At 47.4% G+C, this 21,434-nt stretch overlaps 1 protein-coding gene across 1 annotated transcript in view; it reads left to right on the top strand.

Moving 5' to 3' along the window:
* Nucleotides 1-9,507, top strand: part of tmem175 (transmembrane protein 175) — a 183,751-nt gene extending 174,244 nt beyond the window's left edge. The window contains exons 11-12 of the mRNA XM_079580167.1: nucleotides 1,898-2,257; nucleotides 9,188-9,507. Coding sequence (XP_079436293.1) covers nucleotides 1,898-2,257; nucleotides 9,188-9,500 — 673 coding nt within the window. The 3' untranslated portion in view covers nucleotides 9,501-9,507. The remainder of the gene's footprint in view (nucleotides 1-1,897; nucleotides 2,258-9,187) is intronic.
* The last annotated feature ends 11,927 nt before the right edge of the window (nucleotides 9,508-21,434 follow it).

Raw genomic sequence — 21,434 nt, 5'->3', positions numbered from 1 at the left:
CGGAGACAAAAAGTTTGGGCCCCCCTGCTGTAAATGCTGTAAAGCAGGGGGGCCCAAACTTTTTGTCCCTGAGGCCAAAATGAAAAAGTGCCAAACACGGCTGTCAAGCGTGAAACACTTATAACAGTAAATAATAAGTCACTTTATTTTCTTTTTCAGCCTTTACATTTGCATTGGATTCTATCTGCAAACACCCTGTTACAGTAACATAAATGTTAACTGTGGCAAAAGCCTAGTTATAGAACAAAATCAACTTTTGCAGCAATTTAGTGCAAAATGTAAACAGCACCTGTATCTGCAGCTCCTACAGTGACTTTACCACATCCGTTTGTTTGATTCAAATACTTTTTATTGAGAAGCAAATCTTTTTACAGGTTAATCATTATTGAAGTTCCTGAATGCTTCATTTTACAAAAAGACAAAAGGAAACAAATCTCACAATATTCAGACAAACTACATGTACAAACACATAACATGACTAAAACACCTAAAAAAAAACAGACTTCAGAAAAAAAAAAAAAAAAAAAAACGCCCACCCCTTCCCCAAACCCCGCAGTGCTATCCGTCAGTCCAGCTAGATTTTTGATCCATGGTTTCCAGGTACAAAGTGAAAGGCTTCCAAACACAGTCAAAATCTTCCAGTCTATTATTGAGGTTGTAGCGGATTCTTTCCAAATGTAAAGTATCTGTCATGACTGATATCCAGGCCTTTAATGATGGGACCTCTTTCCTCTTCCATAAAGAAGAATCAGTCTCTTAGCCGACATCAGACCATATGACATGAGATGGGCTCGTGAGCTATTGAGTTTTTTAGACTGTTCCGAATGTCCAATAATAATCCAAACAGGGTCTGGCTCTAACTTTACCCTAAAAAGCTCTGTGAAAAACAAAAACAAATTTGACCAAAAGCTTTGCAGCTTCCACACATTACAAAACTATGGAGTAAGTTTGCTTCTTCACATTCAGATACTTCAGGAAATATTCTATGTAAACGTGCCTTTGAATAGTGGAGCCTATGAAGTATTTTAAATTGAATCAAGCAGTGCCGGGCATTTATCGAGCACCGATTCACATGATTTAAGCCTTTAGTCCAAATATCCCCCTGGATTTCTGTCCCCAATTCGCTTTCCCAAGCAGACTTTATTTTAACCATATCATTTTGTGTAAATGTTAATAATGCCCACATCCGTTTATTAACTCACAGAAAATGTGATGCTGGATCATTTTGAAAATGTCAGTTCAGCATAAATTGTTTTGTAAGTACATTTTTAACATGTTCAGGTCCTTTGCAATAAAGGTCAGAAAACTGTGAAAGTTTCTGCTAAAACGCTCTGTGATAAACAACAACAGCGCCCCCAATTTGACGCTAGTGGCCAAAGAGTGAACTGCATCTATATTTACCTTTGAGAATGAACGGGAAGAGAGTTAGTATTAACCATAGGAGCAAAAGTGGGTCACCCTCTGGCGGGCCAACGTAACTGTCCCGCGGGCCCCACTTTGGGCCCCCCTGCTCTAAAGGCTCTAAAGGCTCTAAAACCTTCTGTTTCCGTGTTTGTGTTTCCACATGTCTCCTGAGGCAGAATCATAATGATATAATATTGTGTCCCTGATGAGACCTGTCCCAGACTAACCTGTCCCCCTGTCCCAGACTAACCTGTCTCCCTGTCCCAGACTAACCTGTCGCCCTGTCCCAGACTAACCTGTCCTCCTGTCCCAGACTAACCTGTCCCAGACTAACCTGTCCTCCTGTCCCAGACTAACCTGTCCCAGACTAACCTGTCGCCCTGTCCCAGACTAACCTGTCGCCCTGTCCCAGACTAACCTGTCCCAGACTAACCTGTCGCCCTGTCCCAGACTAACCTGTCCCAGACTAACCTGTCCCCCTGTCCCCCCTCAGTGAGGACAACGTCCCGGACCCGGCCCTGGTCTCCGAGCGCTTTAACGGGAGCCTGGTCTCCGCCCTGCGCTCCTACGGCCCCCAGTATCTGGCTTACTTCGGCTCCTTCGCCACGGTGGGGCTGCTGTGGTTCGTGCACCACAGCCTGTTCCTCCACGTGACCCGGGTCACCCGCCTCATGGGGCTCCTCAACACCTTCTCCCTGGCCTTCGTGGGGGGGCTGCCTCTGGCCTACCAGCTCACGCAGGAGTTCCCCCCCGGCTCCCAGAACCTGCTGGAGGCCATTCAGATCAGCTGCGTCATCGTGTTCTTCGCCGGCCTCTTCCAGCTCTGCATCTGGGTGGCGGCGCTGTTCCACAGGTCAGTCCCAGTCCGAGTCCCAGCCCGAGTCTGAGTCCCAGTCTGAGTCCCAGCGCTGTTCCACAGGTCAGTCTGAGTCCTGGTCCGAGTCCCAGCGCTGTTCCACAGGTCAGTCTGAGTCCTGGTCCGAGTCCCAACAGGTCAGTCCCAGTCCTCCAGAGTCCCAGCGCTGTTCCACAGGTCAGTCCCAGTCCTGGTCCGAGTCCCAGTCCCAGTCTGAGTCCCAGCGCTGTTCCACAGGTCAGTCTGAGTCCCGGTCCGAGTCCCAGCGCTGTTCCACAGGTCAGTCCCAGTCCTGGTCCGAGTCCCAGTCCCAGTCCCAGCGCTGTTCCACAGGTCAGTCCCAGTCCTGGTCCGAGTCCCAGCGCTGTTCCACAGGTCAGTCTGAGTCCACAAAGAGTCCCAGTCCCAGTCCTCTAGAGTCCCAGTCCCAGTCCTCTAGAGTCCCAGTCCCAGTCCCCCAGAGTCCCAGTCCGAGTCCTCTAGAGTCCCAGTCCGAGTCCTCCAGAGTCCCAGTCTGAGTCCACAAAGAGTCCCAGTCCCCCAGAGTCCCAGTCCCAGTCCTCTAGAGTCCCAGTCCGAGTCCTCTAGAGTCCCAGTCTGAGTCCACAAAGAGTCCCAGTCCCAGTCCCCCAGAGTCCCAGTCCCCCAGAGTCCCAGTCCGAGTCCTCTAGAGTCCCAGTCCGAGTCCTCTAGAGTCCCAGTCTGAGTCCACAAAGAGTCCCAGTCCCAGTCCCCCAGAGTCCCAGTCCCCCAGAGTCCCAGTCCGAGTCCTCTAGAGTCCCAGTCCCAGTCCCAGTCCTCCAGAGTCCCAGTCCCAGTCCTCTAGAGTCCCAGTCCCAGTCCTCTAGAGTCCCAGTCCCAGTCCTCTAGAGTCCCAGTCCCAGTCCCAGTCCTCCAGAGTCCCAGTCCCAGTCCCAGTCCTCTAGAGTCCCAGTCCCAGTCCTCCAGAGTCCCAGTCCCAGTCCTCCAGAGTCCCAGTCCCAGTCCTCTAGAGTCCCAGTCCCAGTCCTCTAGAGTCCCAGTCCCAGTCCTCTAGAGTCCCAGTCCCAGTCCTCCAGAGTCCCAGTCCCAGTCCTCTAGAGTCCCAGTCCGAGTCCTCTAGAGTCCCAGTCTGAGTCCACAAAGAGTCCCAGTCCCAGTCCCCCAGAGTCCCAGTCCGAGTCCTCTAGAGTCCCAGTCCCAGTCCCAGTCCTCCAGAGTCCCAGTCCCAGTCCCAGTCCTCCAGAGTCCCAGTCCCAGTCCTCTAGAGTCCCAGTCCCAGTCCTCTAGAGTCCCAGTCCCAGTCCTCTAGAGTCCCAGTCCCAGTCCCAGTCCTCCAGAGTCCCAGTCCCAGTCCCAGTCCTCTAGAGTCCCAGTCCCAGTCCTCTAGAGTCCCAGTCCCAGTCCTCTAGAGTCCCAGTCCCAGTCCTCTAGAGTCCCAGTCCCAGTCCTCCAGAGTCCCAGTCCCAGTCCTCCAGAGTCCCAGTCCCAGTCCTCTAGAGTCCCAGTCCCAGTCCTCTAGAGTCCCAGTCCCAGTCCCAGTCCTCCAGAGTCCCAGTCCCAGTCCTCTAGAGTCCCAGTCCCAGTCCTCTAGAGTCCCAGTCCCAGTCCTCCAGAGTCCCAGTCCCAGTCCTCCAGAGTCCCAGTCCCAGTCCTCCAGAGTCCCAGTCCCAGTCCTCTAGAGTCCCAGTCCCAGTCCTCTAGAGTCCCAGTCCCAGTCCTCTAGAGTCCCAGTCCCAGTCCCAGTCCTCTAGAGTCCCAGTCCCAGTCCTCTAGAGTCCCAGTCCCAGTCCTCTAGAGTCCCAGTCCCAGTCCTCTAGAGTCCCAGTCCCAGTCCTCTAGAGTCCCAGTCCCAGTCCTCCAGAGTCCCAGTCCCAGTCCTCTAGAGTCCCAGTCCCAGTCCTCCAGAGTCCCAGTCCCAGTCCCAGTCCTCCAGAGTCCCAGTCCCAGTCCTCCAGAGTCCCAGTCCCAGTCCTCTAGAGTCCCAGTCCCAGTCCTCTAGAGTCCCAGTCCCAGTCCTCTAGAGTCCCAGTCCCAGTTCTCCAGAGTCCCAGTCCCAGTCCTCCAGAGTCCCAGTCCCAGTCCTCCAGAGTCCCAGTCCCAGTCCTCTAGAGTCCCAGTCCCAGTCCTCTAGAGTCCCAGTCCCAGTCCTCTAGAGTCCCAGTCCCAGTCCTCCAGAGTCCCAGTCCCAGTCCTCTAGAGTCCCAGTCCCAGTCCTCCAGAGTCCCAGTCCGAGTCCCAGTCCTCCAGAGTCCCAATCCCAGTCCTCCAGAGTCCCAATCCCAATCCTCCAGAGTCCCAATCCCAGTCCTCCAGAGTCCCAGTCCCAGTCCTCTAGAGTCCCAGTCCCAGTCCTCTAGAGTCCCAGTCCCAGTCCCAGTCCTCCAGAGTCCCAGTCCCAGTCCTCTAGAGTCCCAATCCCAGTCCTCCAGAGTCCCAGTCCCAATCCTCCAGAGTCCCAATCCCAGTCCTCCAGAGTCCCAGTCCCAGTCCTCTAGAGTCCCAGTCCCAGTCCCAGTCCTCCAGAGTCCCAGTCCCAGTCCTCCAGAGTCCCAGTCCCAGTCCTCTAGAGTCCCAGTCCCAGTCCCAGTCCTCCAGAGTCCCAGTCCCAGTCCTCCAGAGTCCCAGTCCCAGTCCTCTAGAGTCCCAGTCCCAGTCCTCTAGAGTCCCAGTCCCAGTCCTCTAGAGTCCCAGTCCCAGTCCTCCAGAGTCCCAGTCCCAGTCCTCTAGAGTCCCAGTCCCAGTCCTCTAGAGTCCCAGTCCCAGTCCTCTAGAGTCCCAGTCCCAGTCCTCTAGAGTCCCAGTCCCAGTCCTCCAGAGTCCCAGTCCCAGTCCTCTAGAGTCCCAGTCCCAGTCCTCTAGAGTCCCAGTCCCAGTCCTCTAGAGTCCCAGTCCCAGTCCTCCAGAGTCCCAGTCCCAGTCCTCTAGAGTCCCAGTCCCAGTCCTCCAGAGTCCCAGTCCCAGTCCTCTAGAGTCCCAGTCCCAGTCCTCCAGAGTCCCAGTCCCAGTCCTCTAGAGTCCCAGTCCCAGTCCTCCAGAGTCCCAGTCCCAGTCCTCTAGAGTCCCAGTCCCAGTCCTCTAGAGTCCCAGTCCCAGTCCTCCAGAGTCCCAGTCCCAGTCCTCTAGAGTCCCAGTCCCAGTCCTCCAGAGTCCCAGTCCCAGTCCTCCAGAGTCCCAATCCCAGTCCTCCAGAGTCCCAGTCCCAGTCCTCTAGAGTCCCAGTCCCAGTCCTCCAGAGTCCCAGTCCCAGTCCCAGTCCTCCAGAGTCCCAGTCCCAGTCCTCCAGAGTCCCAGTCCCAGTCCTCCAGAGTCCCAGTCCCAGTCCTCCAGAGTCCCAGTCCCAGTCCTCTAGAGTCCCAGTCCCAGTCCCAGTCCTCCAGAGTCCCAGTCCCAGTCCTCTAGAGTCCCAGTCCCAGTCCCAGTCCTCCAGAGTCCCAGTCCCAGTCCTCCAGAGTCCCAGTCCCAGTCCTCCAGAGTCCCAGTCCCAGTCCTCCAGAGTCCCAGTCCCAGTCCCAGTCCCAGTCCCAGTCCCAGTCCCAGTCCCAGTCCCAGTCCTCCAGAGTCCCAGTCCCAGTCCTCCAGAGTCCCAGTCCCAGTCCTCCAGAGTCCCAGTCCCAGTCCTCTAGAGTCCCAGTCCCAGTCCTCTAGAGTCCCAGTCCCAGTCCTCTAGAGTCCCAGTCCCAGTCCTCCAGAGTCCCAGTCCCAGTCCTCCAGAGTCCCAGTCCCAGTCCTCTAGAGTCCCAGTCCCAGTCCTCTAGAGTCCCAGTCCTCTAGAGTCCCAGTCCCAGTCCTCTAGAGTCCCAGTCCCAGTCCTCTAGAGTCCCAGTCCCAGTCCTCTAGAGTCCCAGTCCTCTAGAGTCCCAGTCCCAGTCCTCTAGAGTCCCAGTCCCAGTCCTCTAGAGTCCCAGTCCCAGTCCTCTAGAGTCCCAGTCCCAGTCCTCTAGAGTCCCAGTCCCAGTCCTCTAGAGTCCCAGTCCCAGTCCTCTAGAGTCCCAGTCCCAGTCCTCTAGAGTCCCAGTCCCAGTCCTCTAGAGTCCCAGTCCCAGTCCTCCAGAGTCCCAGTCCCAGTCCTCCAGAGTCCCAGTCCCAGTCCTCCAGAGTCCCAGTCCCAGTCCTCCAGAGTCCCAGTCCCAGTCCTCTAGAGTCCCAGTCCCAGTCCTCTAGAGTCCCAGTCCCAGTCCTCCAGAGTCCCAGTCCCAGTCCTCTAGAGTCCCAGTCCTCCAGAGTCCCAGTCCGAGTCCCAGTCCTCCAGAGTCCCAATCCCAGTCCTCCAGAGTCCCAATCCCAATCCTCCAGAGTCCCAATCCCAGTCCTCCAGAGTCCCAGTCCCAGTCCTCTAGAGTCCCAGTCCCAGTCCTCTAGAGTCCCAGTCCCAGTCCTCTAGAGTCCCAGTCCCAGTCCTCTAGAGTCCCAGTCCCAGTCCTCTAGAGTCCCAGTCCCAGTCCTCTAGAGTCCCAGTCCCAGTCCTCCAGAGTCCCAGTCCCAGTCCTCTAGAGTCCCAGTCCCAGTCCTCTAGAGTCCCAGTCCCAGTCCTCTAGAGTCCCAGTCCCAGTCCTCCAGAGTCCCAGTCCCAGTCCTCCAGAGTCCCAGTCCCAGTCCTCTAGAGTCCCAGTCCCAGTCCTCTAGAGTCCCAGTCCCAGTCCTCTAGAGTCCCAGTCCCAGTCCTCCAGAGTCCCAGTCCCAGTCCTCTAGAGTCCCAGTCCTCCAGAGTCCCAGTCCGAGTCCCAGTCCTCCAGAGTCCCAATCCCAGTCCTCCAGAGTCCCAATCCCAGTCCTCCAGAGTCCCAGTCCCAGTCCTCTAGAGTCCCAGTCCCAGTCCTCTAGAGTCCCAGTCCCAGTCCTCTAGAGTCCCAGTCCCAGTCCTCTAGAGTCCCAGTCCCAGTCCTCCAGAGTCCCAGTCCCAGTCCTCTAGAGTCCCAGTCCCAGTCCTCTAGAGTCCCAGTCCCAGTCCTCCAGAGTCCCAGTCCCAGTCCTCTAGAGTCCCAGTCCCAGTCCTCTAGAGTCCCAGTCCCAGTCCCAGTCCCAGTCCTCTAGAGTCCCAGTCCCAGTCCTCCAGAGTCCCAGTCCCAGTCCTCTAGAGTCCCAGTCCCAGTCCTCTAGAGTCCCAGTCCCAGTCCTCTAGAGTCCCAGTCCCAGTCCTCCAGAGTCCCAGTCCCAGTCCTCTAGAGTCCCAGTCCTCCAGAGTCCCAGTCCGAGTCCCAGTCCTCCAGAGTCCCAATCCTCCAGAGTCCCAATCCCAGTCCTCCAGAGTCCCAATCCCAGTCCTCCAGAGTCCCAGTCCAAGCCTGAGTCCGAGTCCCAGCGCTGTTCCACAGGTCAGTCCGAGTCCCAGCCCCAGTCCGAGTCCAAGTCCACTGAGAGTCCAAGTCCATGAAGAGTCTCAGATTCTTACTGCTCTGAGTAACTTGATCTTTCCAAAGGTTCAGGTTCTCCTTTATTTAAAGCTGTTTGAAAAATCTGCAGATTTACCCTGAGTTTATCTACAATGTCGAGAAAACGGGAGAAACTGTAGGGGGAGAAATAAATGGCAAAACAAATCAGATAAAATGAAATGGGGGAGAAAAAAAAATGGAAATTTGTGGAAAGTGTTTTTTCTTTTCTCGTGTCGTTCAGGACAAACTTTATTTATAATTAATGCACTTTAAAAACAACAGAGTAACACATCATGAAAACAACACAACTCGGACACAACAAGACAAAGTAAAATCAGTAAAAACAACAGAAGACACTGAGTCAGTGCAGGAGGTTCATCAGAGACAGCCCTGAGAGCGCGAGCTCAGCGAGGAGAGCCTGTGTCCTGGTGTGTTCCCCTGTTGAGTACCTGAATGTCCCTCAGTGAGGAGAGCCTGTGTCTGTGTGTTCTCCTGTTGAGTACCTGACTGTGCTGAATGTCTCTCCCTCAGCGAGGAGTGCCTGTGTCTCTGTGTTCTCCTGTTGAGTACCTGACTGTGCTGACTGTCTCTCCCTCAGTGAGGAGTGCCTGTGCCTGTGTTCTCCTGCTGAGTACCTGACTGTGCTGAGTGTCTCTCCCTCAGCGAGAGCCTGTGTCTCTGTGTTCTCCTGCTGAGTACCTGAGTGTCTCTCCCTCAGCGAGGAGAGCCTGTGTCTCTGTGTTCTCCTGTTGAGTACCTGAGTGTCTCTCCCTCAGCGAGGAGAGCCTGTGTCTCTGTGTTCTCCTGCTGAGTACCTGACTGTGCTGAATGTCTCTCTCCCTCAGCGAGGAGAGCCTGTGTCTGTGTGTTCTCCTGCTGAGTACCTGACTGTGCTGAATGTCCCTCAGTGAGGAGAGCCTGTGTCTGTGTTCTCCTGCTGAGTACCTGACTGTGCTGACTGTCTCTCCCTCAGTGAGGAGAGCCTGTGTCTCTGTGTTCTCCTGCTGAGTACCTGACTGTGCTGACTGTCTCTCCCTCAGCGAGGAGAGCCTGTGTCTCTGTGTTCTCCTGCTGAGTACCTGACTGTGCTGAGTGTCTCTCCCTCAGCGAGGAGAGCCTGTGTCTCTGTGTTCTCCTGCTGAGTACCTGAATGTGCTGATGTCTCTCCCTCAGCGAGGAGAGCCTGTGTCTCTGTGTTCTCCTGCTGAGTACCTGAATGTGCTGAATGTCTCTCCCTCAGTGAGGAGTGCCTGTGTCTCTGTGTTCTCCTGTTGAGTACCTGAATGTGCTGAATGTCTCTCCCTCAGTGAGGAGTGCCTGTGTCTCTGTGTTCTCCTGTTGAGTACCTGACTGTGCTGAATGTCTCTCCCTCAGCGAGGAGAGCCTGTGTCTGTGTTCTCCTGCTGAGTACCTGACTGTGCTGACTGTCTCTCTCCCTCAGCGAGGAGTGCCTGTGTCTGTGTGTTCTCCTGCTGAGTACCTGACTGTGCTGACTGTCTCTCCCTCAGTGAGGAGTGCCTGTGTCCTGGTGTTGTCTTCTGCTGAGTACTGACTGTGCTGAATGTCTCTCCCTCAGCGAGGAGTGCCTGCGCCCCGGCGTGCGTTATGGCGGCGGCGAGCACCTGCTGATGTTGGCGAAGCTGAGCCTGTACCCCGCCGTGGCCCTGGGCTCCTTCCTGCTGACCTGCGCTCTGGGACAGTTCAGCGCCGACATCTTCCACCTGATGGAGCTCACGGTTCCTCTGGCGTTCCTGCTGCTGCGCCTCCTCCTGCAGCTGCTCCTCACCGTGTGGCGCCACCTGCTGTCCCGGCTCGGGCCCCGCCCCCTCGCCAAGGGGGAGGAGGGGGAGGAGGGGGAGACGCTGCTCTGCGGCCCCGCGGACACATGACCCCATCATGACCCCATCATGACCCCATCATGACCCCATCATGACCTCATCATGACCCCATCATGACCTCATCATGACCTCATCATGACCTCATCATGACCCCATCATGACCCCATCATGACCTCATCATGACCTCATCATGACCCCATCATGACCCCATCATGACCTCATCATGACCCCATCATGACCTCATCATGACCTCATCATGACCTCATCATGACCCCATCATGACCCCATCATGACCTCATCATGACCTCATCATGACCCCATCATGACCTCATCATGACCCCATCATGACCTCATCATGACCTCATCATGACCTCATCATGACCTCTCTCTGCTTCAGCCTCTCCGTCCGTTACTGACTCAAACAGGGAGGCACCGATACCACTTTTTCTAAAACCGATACGAGTACTTTGATTTAAGTACTCGCCGATACCGAATACGATACGAGTACAAGGCATTTTCTTCAACATTCTTACTTTTTCACAGCAGATTGGTTTGTAATTAGTAAATTCACTCATGAACATTTCCTTAAGTAAAGTCGGCGACACATTTAAGAGCCGTTATATTAGAATTGTGCTGATGCCATTTATTTATTTATTCTTTTTTCTTTCAATATAATGTTTTATTTTTATGTCTCTGTCCATCACAGACAGAAAAGCCCATGTCCTAAAGCTCCCAGTGCCTGAGCTTTATTCATGTATGTGTTTTTATTTAACAATAGTATTGAGATGTTCCTTAAATGGTCTCTTTTCGTCTTTACTTCAGCTCCTGTAGATTTTCTCGTGTGTTTGTAGTAACTTAGCGAGAAGCTACAGCGTTTTCGTAGCTGCGCCTCGTGCGCTGGACGCCCGTCTAATGGTATCGGTTTCTGGTATCGGGACCTCATGAATGAGTACGAGTATGAGTACAAGTATGTGGTATCGGCCCGATACCCGATACTGGTATCGGTGCATCCCTAGACTGAAACATACACCTGTGTCCTGATGCTCAGATTTAACCCCCTCAGAGGCTCTGATGGTCACATGATCACATCACCGTGAGGTTGAACCGCCCTCAGTCTCGCTCATTTGCACTAAACAAACGTCATGTGACTCGTTTATCTGGATAATAATAAAGTCATGTTTGTTTCAAAGTCTGTGAAGAAAAATCATGTTTAGTTTCACTTTATTAGAAACAACGGCTTTAAATCAAGATGATCCAGGTTTGATCAGACTTAAAGAGGGGGTGTTCAGCTTTAAAGAGGGGGTGTTCTGCTTTAAAGAGGGGGTGTTCTGCTTTAAAGAGGGGGTGTTCTGCTTTAAAGGGGGGGTGTTCTGCTTTAAAGAGGGGGTGTTCTGCTTTAAAGAGTGGGTGTTCTGCTTTAAAGAGGGGGTGTTCTGCTTTAAAGAGTGGGTGTTCTGCTTTAAAGAGGGGGTGTTCTGCTTTAAAGGGGGGGTGTTCTGCTTTAAAGAGGGGGTGTTCTGCTTTAAAGAGGGGGTGTTCTGCTTTAAAGAGTGGGTGTTCTGCTTTAAAGAGTGGGTGTTCTGCTTTAAAGAGGGGGTGTTCTGCTTTAAAGAGGGGGTGTTCTGCTTTAAAGAGGGGGTGTTCTGCTTTAAAGAGGGGGTGTTCTGCTTTAAAGAGGGGGTGTTCTGCTTGTTTCAGTCCCACAGCACCAGTCTATATCTCACTACAATGATGACAAACCTTCTGTCGGTCTGTAAATGCAGTAAATTAGAATAACTGCCTTGTATAAAATGTCTCTCTCAAAATGGCTGTAGTGAATGTCTTGAAATAGGCCTCTGTCTCTTTAAGAACCTCTGAGCCTTTAGACACGCCCCCTCCACACGCTGTCTGTGGCATCAGTGGGGAGGGGGTTCTGCTGAGGAGCAGTGGTTGGTTACTCGGCTGGTGACCAAAGCTCGGAGGCGTCTCCAGGAGGTGGGGGCGTTCCTAGGAGGACTCAGGCAAACCTATCCCTAAAATGGCCGCCATCAGAGTTTTTACAGATTACTCAGAAATACGTGAATGTGCCAAGGCAACACTTCAGCCATGTTTTTAATGAGGGAGTGACAGAATAACAGGATGGAAAGCTTGAACACCACATCTAAGGCTTCAGTGAAGGTTCTTGAGTCTTCGTCTGTACTCTGTAGTTTCTCCTCTTCATCCAAAAGGCTAAGGTTCAGCTCAGCCCTCAGCCCAGATAAAGACCCTCCCCTTTATTTCCAGCTGCTCTCACCTGTGGGTAAACATCAGTGTAGTTCTAAGTCCTAACGACCCGAACCTCAGCTGCTTAACTCCCTGCCCACAGATCTGTCCTGGGCCGAGTTTCAGCCTCAAAAACAACCCAAAAAAAACGTCATAAGAAGAAGCTTAGATCAGTTTTGTTCAGAGCCGTGGGAAGATGTTTTAGTCTGGGGGGCGCTGAGGGACAAAATGTACCCCCAAAATACTTTTTCTGTGCATAAATCCTATTGATTAACCTCTTAACTCCCGCCTGAACCGAGAGCATTTTCTCCAGTTCAGCTTTACCCAAATCCTGTAGGCCAGTGTAACGCCTCATTTGAAAGACCTACAAAACTGAATGGATCTTTTTCCTCACGGCAGATTTTTTTTCATCACTTTTTTTGTTGGGCAGTCGACTCATTTTTGTCAAATTTTCATGACTTTTTTGTCACTTTTTCGTCCATTTTTTCTCAATTTTTCGTCACTTTTTAGTCACTTTTACGTCAAATTATTCGCATTATTTTTGTCCAATTTTTGTCAATTTTTTGTCATTTTTTTTGTCAAATTTGTGTCAATTTTTTGTCATTTTTTTCTCTTTTTTTTGGTCACTTTTTCGTCAAATTCTTATCAAGTTTTCGTCCATTTTTTAATCAATTTTTCGTCAATTTTTTGTCACTTTTTAGTCCATTTTCTGTCAAATTTTTCTCACTTTTTTGTCAATTTTTTGTCATTTTTTTCTCAATTTTTTCTCAATTTTTTGTCATTTTTTGTCACTTTTTCATCAAATTCTTATCAAGTTTTTGTCAAATTTGTGTCAATTTTTTGTCATTTTTTTCTCATTTTTTTTGTCACTTTTTCGTCAAATTCTTATCAAGTTTTCGTCCATTTTTTAATCAATTTTTCGTCAATTTTTTGTCACTTTTTTCTCACTTTTTTGTCATTTTTTTGTCAATTTTTTCTCATTTTTTTCTCAAATTTTTCTCACTTTTTCGTCCATTTTTTGTAAATTTTTTGTCATTTTTTGTCAATGTTTTTCTCACATTTTCGTCCTTGTTTTCGTCTCAGTTTTGTCGCTATTTTCACACCTTTTTTCCAGAAGCTTTTGGATTGGGGTAAAGCTGGAGAGAAAATGTGCTCAGGTTCAGGTGGGAGTTCAGGGGTTAATATTGCCTGCAGTTCACAAACCATCCACCAGGGGGTGCTGCAGCGTCCTCAGCACCCTGGGTTCCCACCGGCCTTGGTTTTGTTGGTCTCAGCTTTCACACGAGACACCTTTAGATTTGGGTAAAGCTGAACTGTAGACAGGGCGGTGCAGTTTTATGAAGAAACGGAGGCGTCTGTCGAGAAAACCACTTTATTTTTCACCCGCAGAAAGAACAGAAGAAACATTCACCAGATTAAATATCCTCCTCCTCACGAAAAGGAAAACGCTAAAAACCAGATAAACCCAGTGAGCGACTGAACCCACGCTCAAAATCATCTCTGCAAATCACCGGGATTCTCAACTGGAGGGGCGCGGTCCAAACGAGGGCCCCAAACCCGACGTTTAACCACGGCGACGACAAACAAACCGAGCCGGAACCAGCTTCAGGTACAACGACGTGAAATAACGGTGCGTTCCAGGTGTGAACGTAACGGCTAATGCTACAGTTAGCCCACACGATGCTAACGTTGCATAAACTCCACTGGGGGGCGCCGTTACCGTCTTCATCTCGTGTACGAAGTCGTAGCAGTCTGGAGGTTTCTGAGTTTTCATAATACGTAGTCGACTCTGTGCAAAACGATCAAATCATGCTAACGCTAGCGCCGCGGCTAACAGGGATTTCCCAAAATAGATACAGACGGCGTCTCTGGAGTCGCACATATATGGTCATTTTTGAAAACAGTTAAGGGGGAAAACAATGAAGAAAAATCTCTAATTATTCAAAAACTACTTAAAAAATCGCTGAATTATGAATATAGTTTCTACTAAATAAAGATACAAAGACGTGGGGAGGAGCAAAGTGGTTCAACAGCCCATAAATACATGAATAACGGAGAATGCTAACTTGATGCTACATGTTAGCATCGGGCTAATGCTAACGGTTAGCTAGCGCTAGCTACAACTGCCATTTTTTCATTTCTACTGAACAATCTGCTGTGAGAAAATATCCATATGGGCCCGATTTACACCTGACTTTGTGTGATAAAAAAGTTGATATTCCACCAGAAAATGGCAAAAAAGAGGGAAAATTGTGTTTCTCTAAAGATTCTATTTTCCCCCTCGGCGAAGCCACGCCCCCTTCTATGACGAGATGCGTCTGTATCTATCGTCACTCCACTGCAGCCGTTTCCATGGCAACGACAAACAAACGGAGCTTCTGGTAAAACGGCTGGTGGCTAATGGTGTGTTCCAGGTGTAAACAAAACGGCTAATGCTACAGTTAGCCCATACGATGCTAACGTCGTACAAACGTTTCTCCAAAAGGCTTTAGCATTAGCTGCTCCTCCACTGGGGGGCGCCGTTACCGTCTTCATCTCGTGTACGAAGTCGTAGCAGTCCGGAGGTTTCCGAGTTTTCATGATACGTAATCGACTCTGTGCAAAACGATCAAATCATGCTAACGGTAGCGCCGCAGCTAACAGGGATTTCCCAAAATAAAGTTCTGTCCGTTTAGAGACTGAATGTGTTTTGTCTGTTAATAGTTTGGCATAAATAAAGCTGAACTTACGAACTCCTGAATGAATGAATAAGACGGCGCTTTTATTTTGAAGGAAACGGACGCCATTTTGTGGTGGAATATAAACTTATCACACAAATAAAGTCAAGTCCATATGGATGTTTATTCACAGCAGATAGATACAGACGGCATCTCTGGAATTGCCCATATATGGACATGTTTGAAAACAGTTAAGGGGGAAAACAATTTGGAAAAAATGTAAACTTTCTCTAACGACTTTAACAAACACTGAATTCTGAATATAGTTTCTACTAAATAAAGATACAAAGACATGGGGAGGAGCAAAGTGGCTCAACAGCCCATAAATACATAAATAACGGAGAATGCTAACATGATGTTACATGTTAGCATCGGGCTAATGCTAACAGTTAGCTAGTGCTAGCTAGAACTGCCGTTTTTTCACTTCTACAAAACAATCTGTTGTGAGAAAATATCCATATGGGCCCGATTTACACTTGACTTTATTCATGTGTGATAAATAAGTTGATATTCCACCACAAAATGGCTGAAAAGAGGGAAAAATTGTGTTTCCCAAAAGATTCTATTTCCCCCTCGGCGAAGCCACGCCCCCTTCTATGACGAGACGCCGTCTGTGTCTATAAAGTTCTGTCCGTTTAGAGACTGATTGTGTTTTGTCTGTTAATAGTTTGGCATAAATAAAGCTGAACTTATGAACTCCTGAATGAATGAATAAGACGGCGCTTTTATTTTGGAGGAAACGGACGCCATTTTGTGGTGGAATATAAACTTATCACACGAATAAAGTCAAGTCTAGATCAGGCCCATATGGATGTTTATTCACAGCAGATTGTTCAAGTGAAAAAACGGCAGAAGTACCTTGCGCTAGCTAGCCGTTAGCATTAGCACGATGCTAACATGTAGCATTCTTCGTTTTTTTTTTTTTTCGTTTTTTTTATTGAAATGTTGCACATACATTCCATAAAAAACATGAGGTAATTTGTGCAACATTTCAATAAAAAAAATAAAAATGAAAAAAATGTAAATAACGGAGATGCTAACATGATGCACGTCTGTTTTTCATCATGATCAAAAACTACCACACGTTGTTAAAAGTAGAAAGTGGAGCCTGTCTTCAAGTTATTTTCACTACTTTTATCGTAGTTTAGTGAAGAGCGTTGCTCAGGCCGCCATCTTGAACCGCCCCCTGTTCTCCGTTATTTATGTGTTTATGGGCTGTTGAACCACTTTGCTCCCTCCATGTCTTTGTATCTTTATTTAGTAGAAACTTTATTCAGAATTCGGAGTTTGTTTAAGTAGTTTTTGAGTAATGAGAGAAAGTTTAGATTTTTCTCCAAACTGTTTTCAAACATGACCATATATGGGCGAGTCCGGAGATGCCATCAGTGACTTCCTGTGCGGCCGTTTCCTGTTAGCCTGATTCTAACGTTCCGCACAGAGTCATTATTATCTTTCCCTGTAGGGGGCGTGTCCTGGAACGCACCGTCACGGCCCGGGAACAGTTTGTTTGTGGGACCGAGGTATAAACGGGTTAAAGAGCTCGGAGTCGTGCGTTAAACCGTTTTAACGCACTTCCTGCTGTTTAACGCACGGCTCTGCTTAGTCTTACAGTTCACCGTGACATTACGACGTGAGAAAGCGAGGAATGAGTTTGATCACGACTACCAACTTCAAATGTAGAAAATAAACACAAAACTGTTTCCATATTTTGGGATGTTTTCCAGTTGTTTGTGGCTCATTTTACCCCCGGGGGAAGTTAAGGGGAGACACTACAGGCAAAACTCAATTTTTTTCAGTTTTCAGGTTTTGGGCCAAATCTGTCTCTGAACATATAAACTTTCACCTGGAAACAGAAAATATGCCTAATCTTCACAATAACATGTTTAAATATTGCGCTGATTCAATGTTCCCCCATAGACTTATATGGGAGAACACAATTTCAAAGGCCTTTTTCTCCAAACACATGTTTCTGTCATTGTGGCGACACTATGTCCACGTCAGTCGGACCTAAAGACTTCACATTTTCCAGCCTTGGACTGAACAAGATTTGGAAGGTTTTTTCAGAGGGATTTTTTATTATTTAATCCCTTAAGCCCCATTTATTGAGTTTTGAATGTCAACAAATAAGGCAATTTTTCCACATTTTTCCACTAAAAAACAGCTTATTTTAAAACTAAACAAGAAATCCAAAATCCCCTCTGAGAAAGTCTTGGCGACTCATTCATCAATAAAATGAAACCATAAATTTGAATGTAGCTCTATCCATTATTCAGATTTCGTCGCCAAAAAGATGTGAAATTTGGGGCATTTTTAGGCACAAAACACCTTGTTCTGATATGAAAAGATAAAATGACAGAAAACTTGCCATGTATTTTTTCCTCACATTTATTTTAAGTTTTCTGTTATTTCATCTTTTCATATAAGAACAAGGTGTTTGATAAATGAGTTGCCGAGACTTTTTCAGAGCGGATTTAGGATTTCTTGTTTAGTTTTAAAATAATCTGTTTTTTAGTGGAAAAATTTGTAAAAATGTAATTTTTGCCTCATTTTTTGACATTCAAAACTCAATAAATGGGGCTTAAGGGATTAAATAATAAAAAAATCCCTCTGAAAAAATCTTCCAAATATTGTTCAGTCCAAGGCTGGAAAATGTGAAGTCTTTAGGTCCGACTGACGTGGACATAGTGTCGCCACAATGACAGAAACATGTGTTTGGAGAAAAAGGCCCTTGAAATTGCTTTCTCCCATATAAGTCTATGGGGGAACTTTGAATCAGTGCAATATTTAAACATGTTATTGTGAAGATTAGGCATGTTTTCTGTTTCCGGGTGAAGCTTGTATGTTCAGAGACAGATTTGGCCCAAAACCTGAAAAAAATTAAGCTTTGCCTTTAGTGTCTCCCCTTTAACATGAACCTCCAGAGTCAAAGGTGAAAATAACACTAAACATCAGAACGTTTCCACATGTCAGAGTTTTTATAAAAAAAATATATTAAATATTTTCTTCTCCTTCGTTTCTTCTGGAGCAGAGGCTCAGTTTACCTCATTCTCTCTTCTTTGAAAAGACCAAGATAGAAAAAAACATCTGCTTTGAGAGAGAAGGCGGAGACTTTTACCCGGCGCTCGTGATGATGCGTATTCCAGTTTTGGGGCCACAGACCTGATGCACAAACAGACACAGACGACGCCTCCTTCAAGGGGGCGTGGCCTCAACAACGCCGGCCTGAAAGTCATACGTGTGCACTTCAGTCAGCAGAGGCGGAAAACGGTGGTCGACGCTCGCGTTAGCATATGTAGCACGACGCTAACGCTAGCTTCCTGGTTAGCACGGTCCGTTTTGTCAGTATTTCCCATGGTATTTACGGGCTGTGGAAGCACTTTGCTCCCGCCACGTCTTTGTATCTTTAATTAGGAGAGAAATAAATACGTTTGTTAAAGTCACGGAGGAGAAAGTTCAGTTTATTCGTCTCTTTGTTTCCGCCTCCACTTCGAACGTGACGGAGACGGAGACGCCGTCTGTGTCTAAAGGGGAAACTTTACCTTACGGGCCGGTAAGTCTGTGGTACTTACAGTGGTGATTACTAGTAATGACAGTGGTACTTATTGTGGTACTTAAAGTGGTAAGTACTAGTAATTAGGGTTAGGGGTTAGGATTAGGGTTAAGGAGACACAGTTACCACAGAGATACAGTGGTAATGCTCTTAGTAATGAAGGTTGTACTTTTATTTACTTTGGTACTTTAAGTCAGTGGTTCTCAACCTTTTGGAGCCGCGACCCCCATTATAACAGGTAAAGGGGTTCGTGAAAAATAGGAACAATAGCCTTCATAATTCTTAAAAAACAAAGAAAAAAACAAATGGTTGAAATAAAATTCATCAAAATATGATCAAATAATGGCCCTCTGGTAAAGTAGCAAACACACGCTACAGTAAAACATTTGATTATATGCTAATGAAAATATGTATATTTTATCTAGATGATCTGGCGACCCCCCAAATTTGTCTCGCACCCCCTTTGGGGTCCCGACCCCCAGGTTGAGAACCACTGCTTTAAGTGATAGTTTCTAGTAGATACAGTTTACAGTTATTTATTGCTCTGTTTTATTGCCTTAATGTTTGGTGCAGCCCTGTGAGGCGACTTCTGTTGTGATATTGGGCTCTACAACCATTAAACTTAAACTTAAACAGTGATACATCTGTGGTACTTATTGGTAATTCAAGGATGCTACAGCAGCAATTCATACGTAGTAAATGTGGTACTTCTACAAACAGAAGTAATTTCTAGGATTGTGTGACTATAAAACAACATAAATCAGTATTAGAGAAAACAAGAAGTACAACCTTCATCACTAAGAGTCACCACTGTATCTAGAAGCACATACCTGGTAATTCTCACTATAGTATCCTTTAAGTACCACAATAAGTACCTAGAATTACCTCTGTATCACTGCAAGTACCACCGTAAGTACCACAATAAGTATCTAGAAGTACCTCTGTAAGTACCAAGGACTTTCTGGCCTGTGAGGTAAAGTGTTTCCTCTAAAGGTTCGATGTCACAATAATGAGCTTCTTCCAGAAACAAACAGAAAAAAACACAACTTTATCTGAATCTGAATCTCCTGAAAGAACGACAGATAAAACACTTCATTAGAATAATATATCTCACTCTTTATAGGATTTTTTATACTTAAAATCAGCTTCATTGTGTGTGGGGGGAAATCATTTGATAAGGAAAGACTCTGGAGTAAAAGTGATGTTTGTGTGATGTTTGTGAAGGGCCTGTAGTTGGCGCTATAGCACACACACACATACAACACACATACAACATACCCCTCGTATGACGTATCCAGAGCCGTGGGAAGATACTTTAGCTAGGGGGCGCTAAGGGACAAAATGTACCCCCAAAACGCTTTTTCTGCGCATATTTCCCATTTATTAATATTGCCTGCTGTTCCCAAACTATCCACCAGGGGGTGCTGCAGCCCCCTCAGCACCCTGGGTTCCCACGGCCTTGGGCGTGTCTGCGTGTCCGGTCATTTTCCCCACGTGTCCAGACTGATGAGGCTTTGGTCACTCCAGTCCAGGATTTTTCACAGTATATTCAAGTATTTGACTCACCTCAGTCACAGAGTCCACGGGGAAAATGGCGGACCGTCCAGAGTTATTAAAGAGACACACACACACACACACACACACACACACACACACACACACACACACACACACACACACAGATACAGACGGCATCTCGTCATAGAAAGGGGGGCGTGGCCTCGCCGAGGGGAAAACAGAATCTTTTGGGAAGCACATTTTTCACTCTTTTTAGCCGTTTTCTGGTGAAACATAAACTCATTATCACATACTAATACAGTTATTATCTGTACGACCATAGACCAGTGGTTCTCAACCTGGGGGTTGGGACCCTCAAGGGGGTCGCCAGATCATTTAGATAAAACATACATATTTTCATTAGCGTATAATCTAATGTTTTATTGTATCATGTGTTTGCTATTTTACCAGAGAGACATTATTTGATTGTAGTTTGATGAGTTTTATTTTAGCATTTGTTTTTGTCTTTGTTTTTTAAGAATTATGTATAGGCTAATGTTCCTATTTCTCACGGTGTGACCCGGGCGGGGGTCACGAACCCCTTTACCTGTTATAATGGGGGTCGCGGCTCCAAAAGGTTGAGAACCACTGCCATAGACGATGAAATAGGTGATGTCACGAACCAACCAAAGGACTGAGAAAGTAGAGGAATGTGACGTCATATCGCTGAGCATTATGGGATTAGCAGCTAAACTAATGGAGATTTTAAAAGTTAAAACACTGGAGTTATTGTTCACATTAAAACACTTGGACTCCACAGTGTGTTAGATGTATTTACCAGCAGTGACTCAGCAGCTCACGGAGTCTTTTTTATACTGTTTTTAGCTAATGTTAGTCTATGGAAACGTATGCTAACAGCTGCAAAGATGGCGGATCTCCATGGTAACTGATTTTTTTTGTAAAGGCCCAACTGGGGACGGACGTTGAGAAGTAGCTTTGGCTAAAATGTTGTGGTAACATGAGTTTACGTGACATACTCGTCCCTATTCAAATAAACTCAAAGGGGCTGGATGCAAGTCGGCCATTTTATACTCACTACTGCCACCTCAGGCCATATGTGTAACTACAGCTTCTATATTAAGCTCGTGCATGACGGCAATTCGGGCCCGAAGTGACACGTTTCTGAGTGACAGGGCAGGATTTCAGAGGCAGTTGTGGTGAACAGGTCTGAGCTCATTCTACACATTAGGACATGGAGGAACATGTAGGGGAAGGAACATACTTAATTTTAACATTTTTAAACTCCGTATAGTCCCTTTAAATTAAATTAAATAAGTCATTGGTTACTACGACTCTTTTTGCAGACGCTCCTTTTCCTGTGAAACGTCTGGCGTCTGTTTGCTGCTCAAATAAACTAAAGTCAAGTCTAAATCAGGTGATGTTTATTCACAGCAGATTGTTCAGTAGAAGCGAAAAAACGACAGGGGTAGGAAAGGTTAGTGCTAGATGGTCTGCTCCGGAGGGACAGTCTGCTGTGAAAACGTGAGATATCGTGACACAAATTAAGGTTAGGGCCAGAGAAATGATTAACCTCTTAACTCCCGCCTGAACCGAGAGGATCTTTTTCCTCACGTCATCACATTTTTTTCCCAACATTTTTTTGTTGGCTATTCAACTCATTTTTGTAACTTTTTTCTAATTTATCACATTTTTGTCTTTTTTTTTTTCGTCCATTTTTTCGTCCATTTTTAATCCGTCACATTTTTGTCACATTTTTGACATTTTTCTGTCGATTTTTTTGATTTTTTTTGTCACATTTTTGCCACTTTTTCATACATTTTTCATCACTTTTTGTCAATGTTTTCTCACTTCTTTGTCACATTTCCATCATTGTTTTGTTGCCATTTTCACAGCTTTTTCCCAGAAGCTTTTGGACTGGGGTACAGTGTTAATTTCGTCGACTAGAATATTTAATCTTAA

Source organism: Gobius niger, assembly GCF_951799975.1.
Source record: "Gobius niger genome assembly, chromosome: 1".
Lineage (NCBI taxonomy): Eukaryota > Metazoa > Chordata > Actinopteri > Gobiiformes > Gobiidae > Gobius > Gobius niger.
This window is presented reverse-complemented; position numbering and strand designations above follow the sequence as displayed.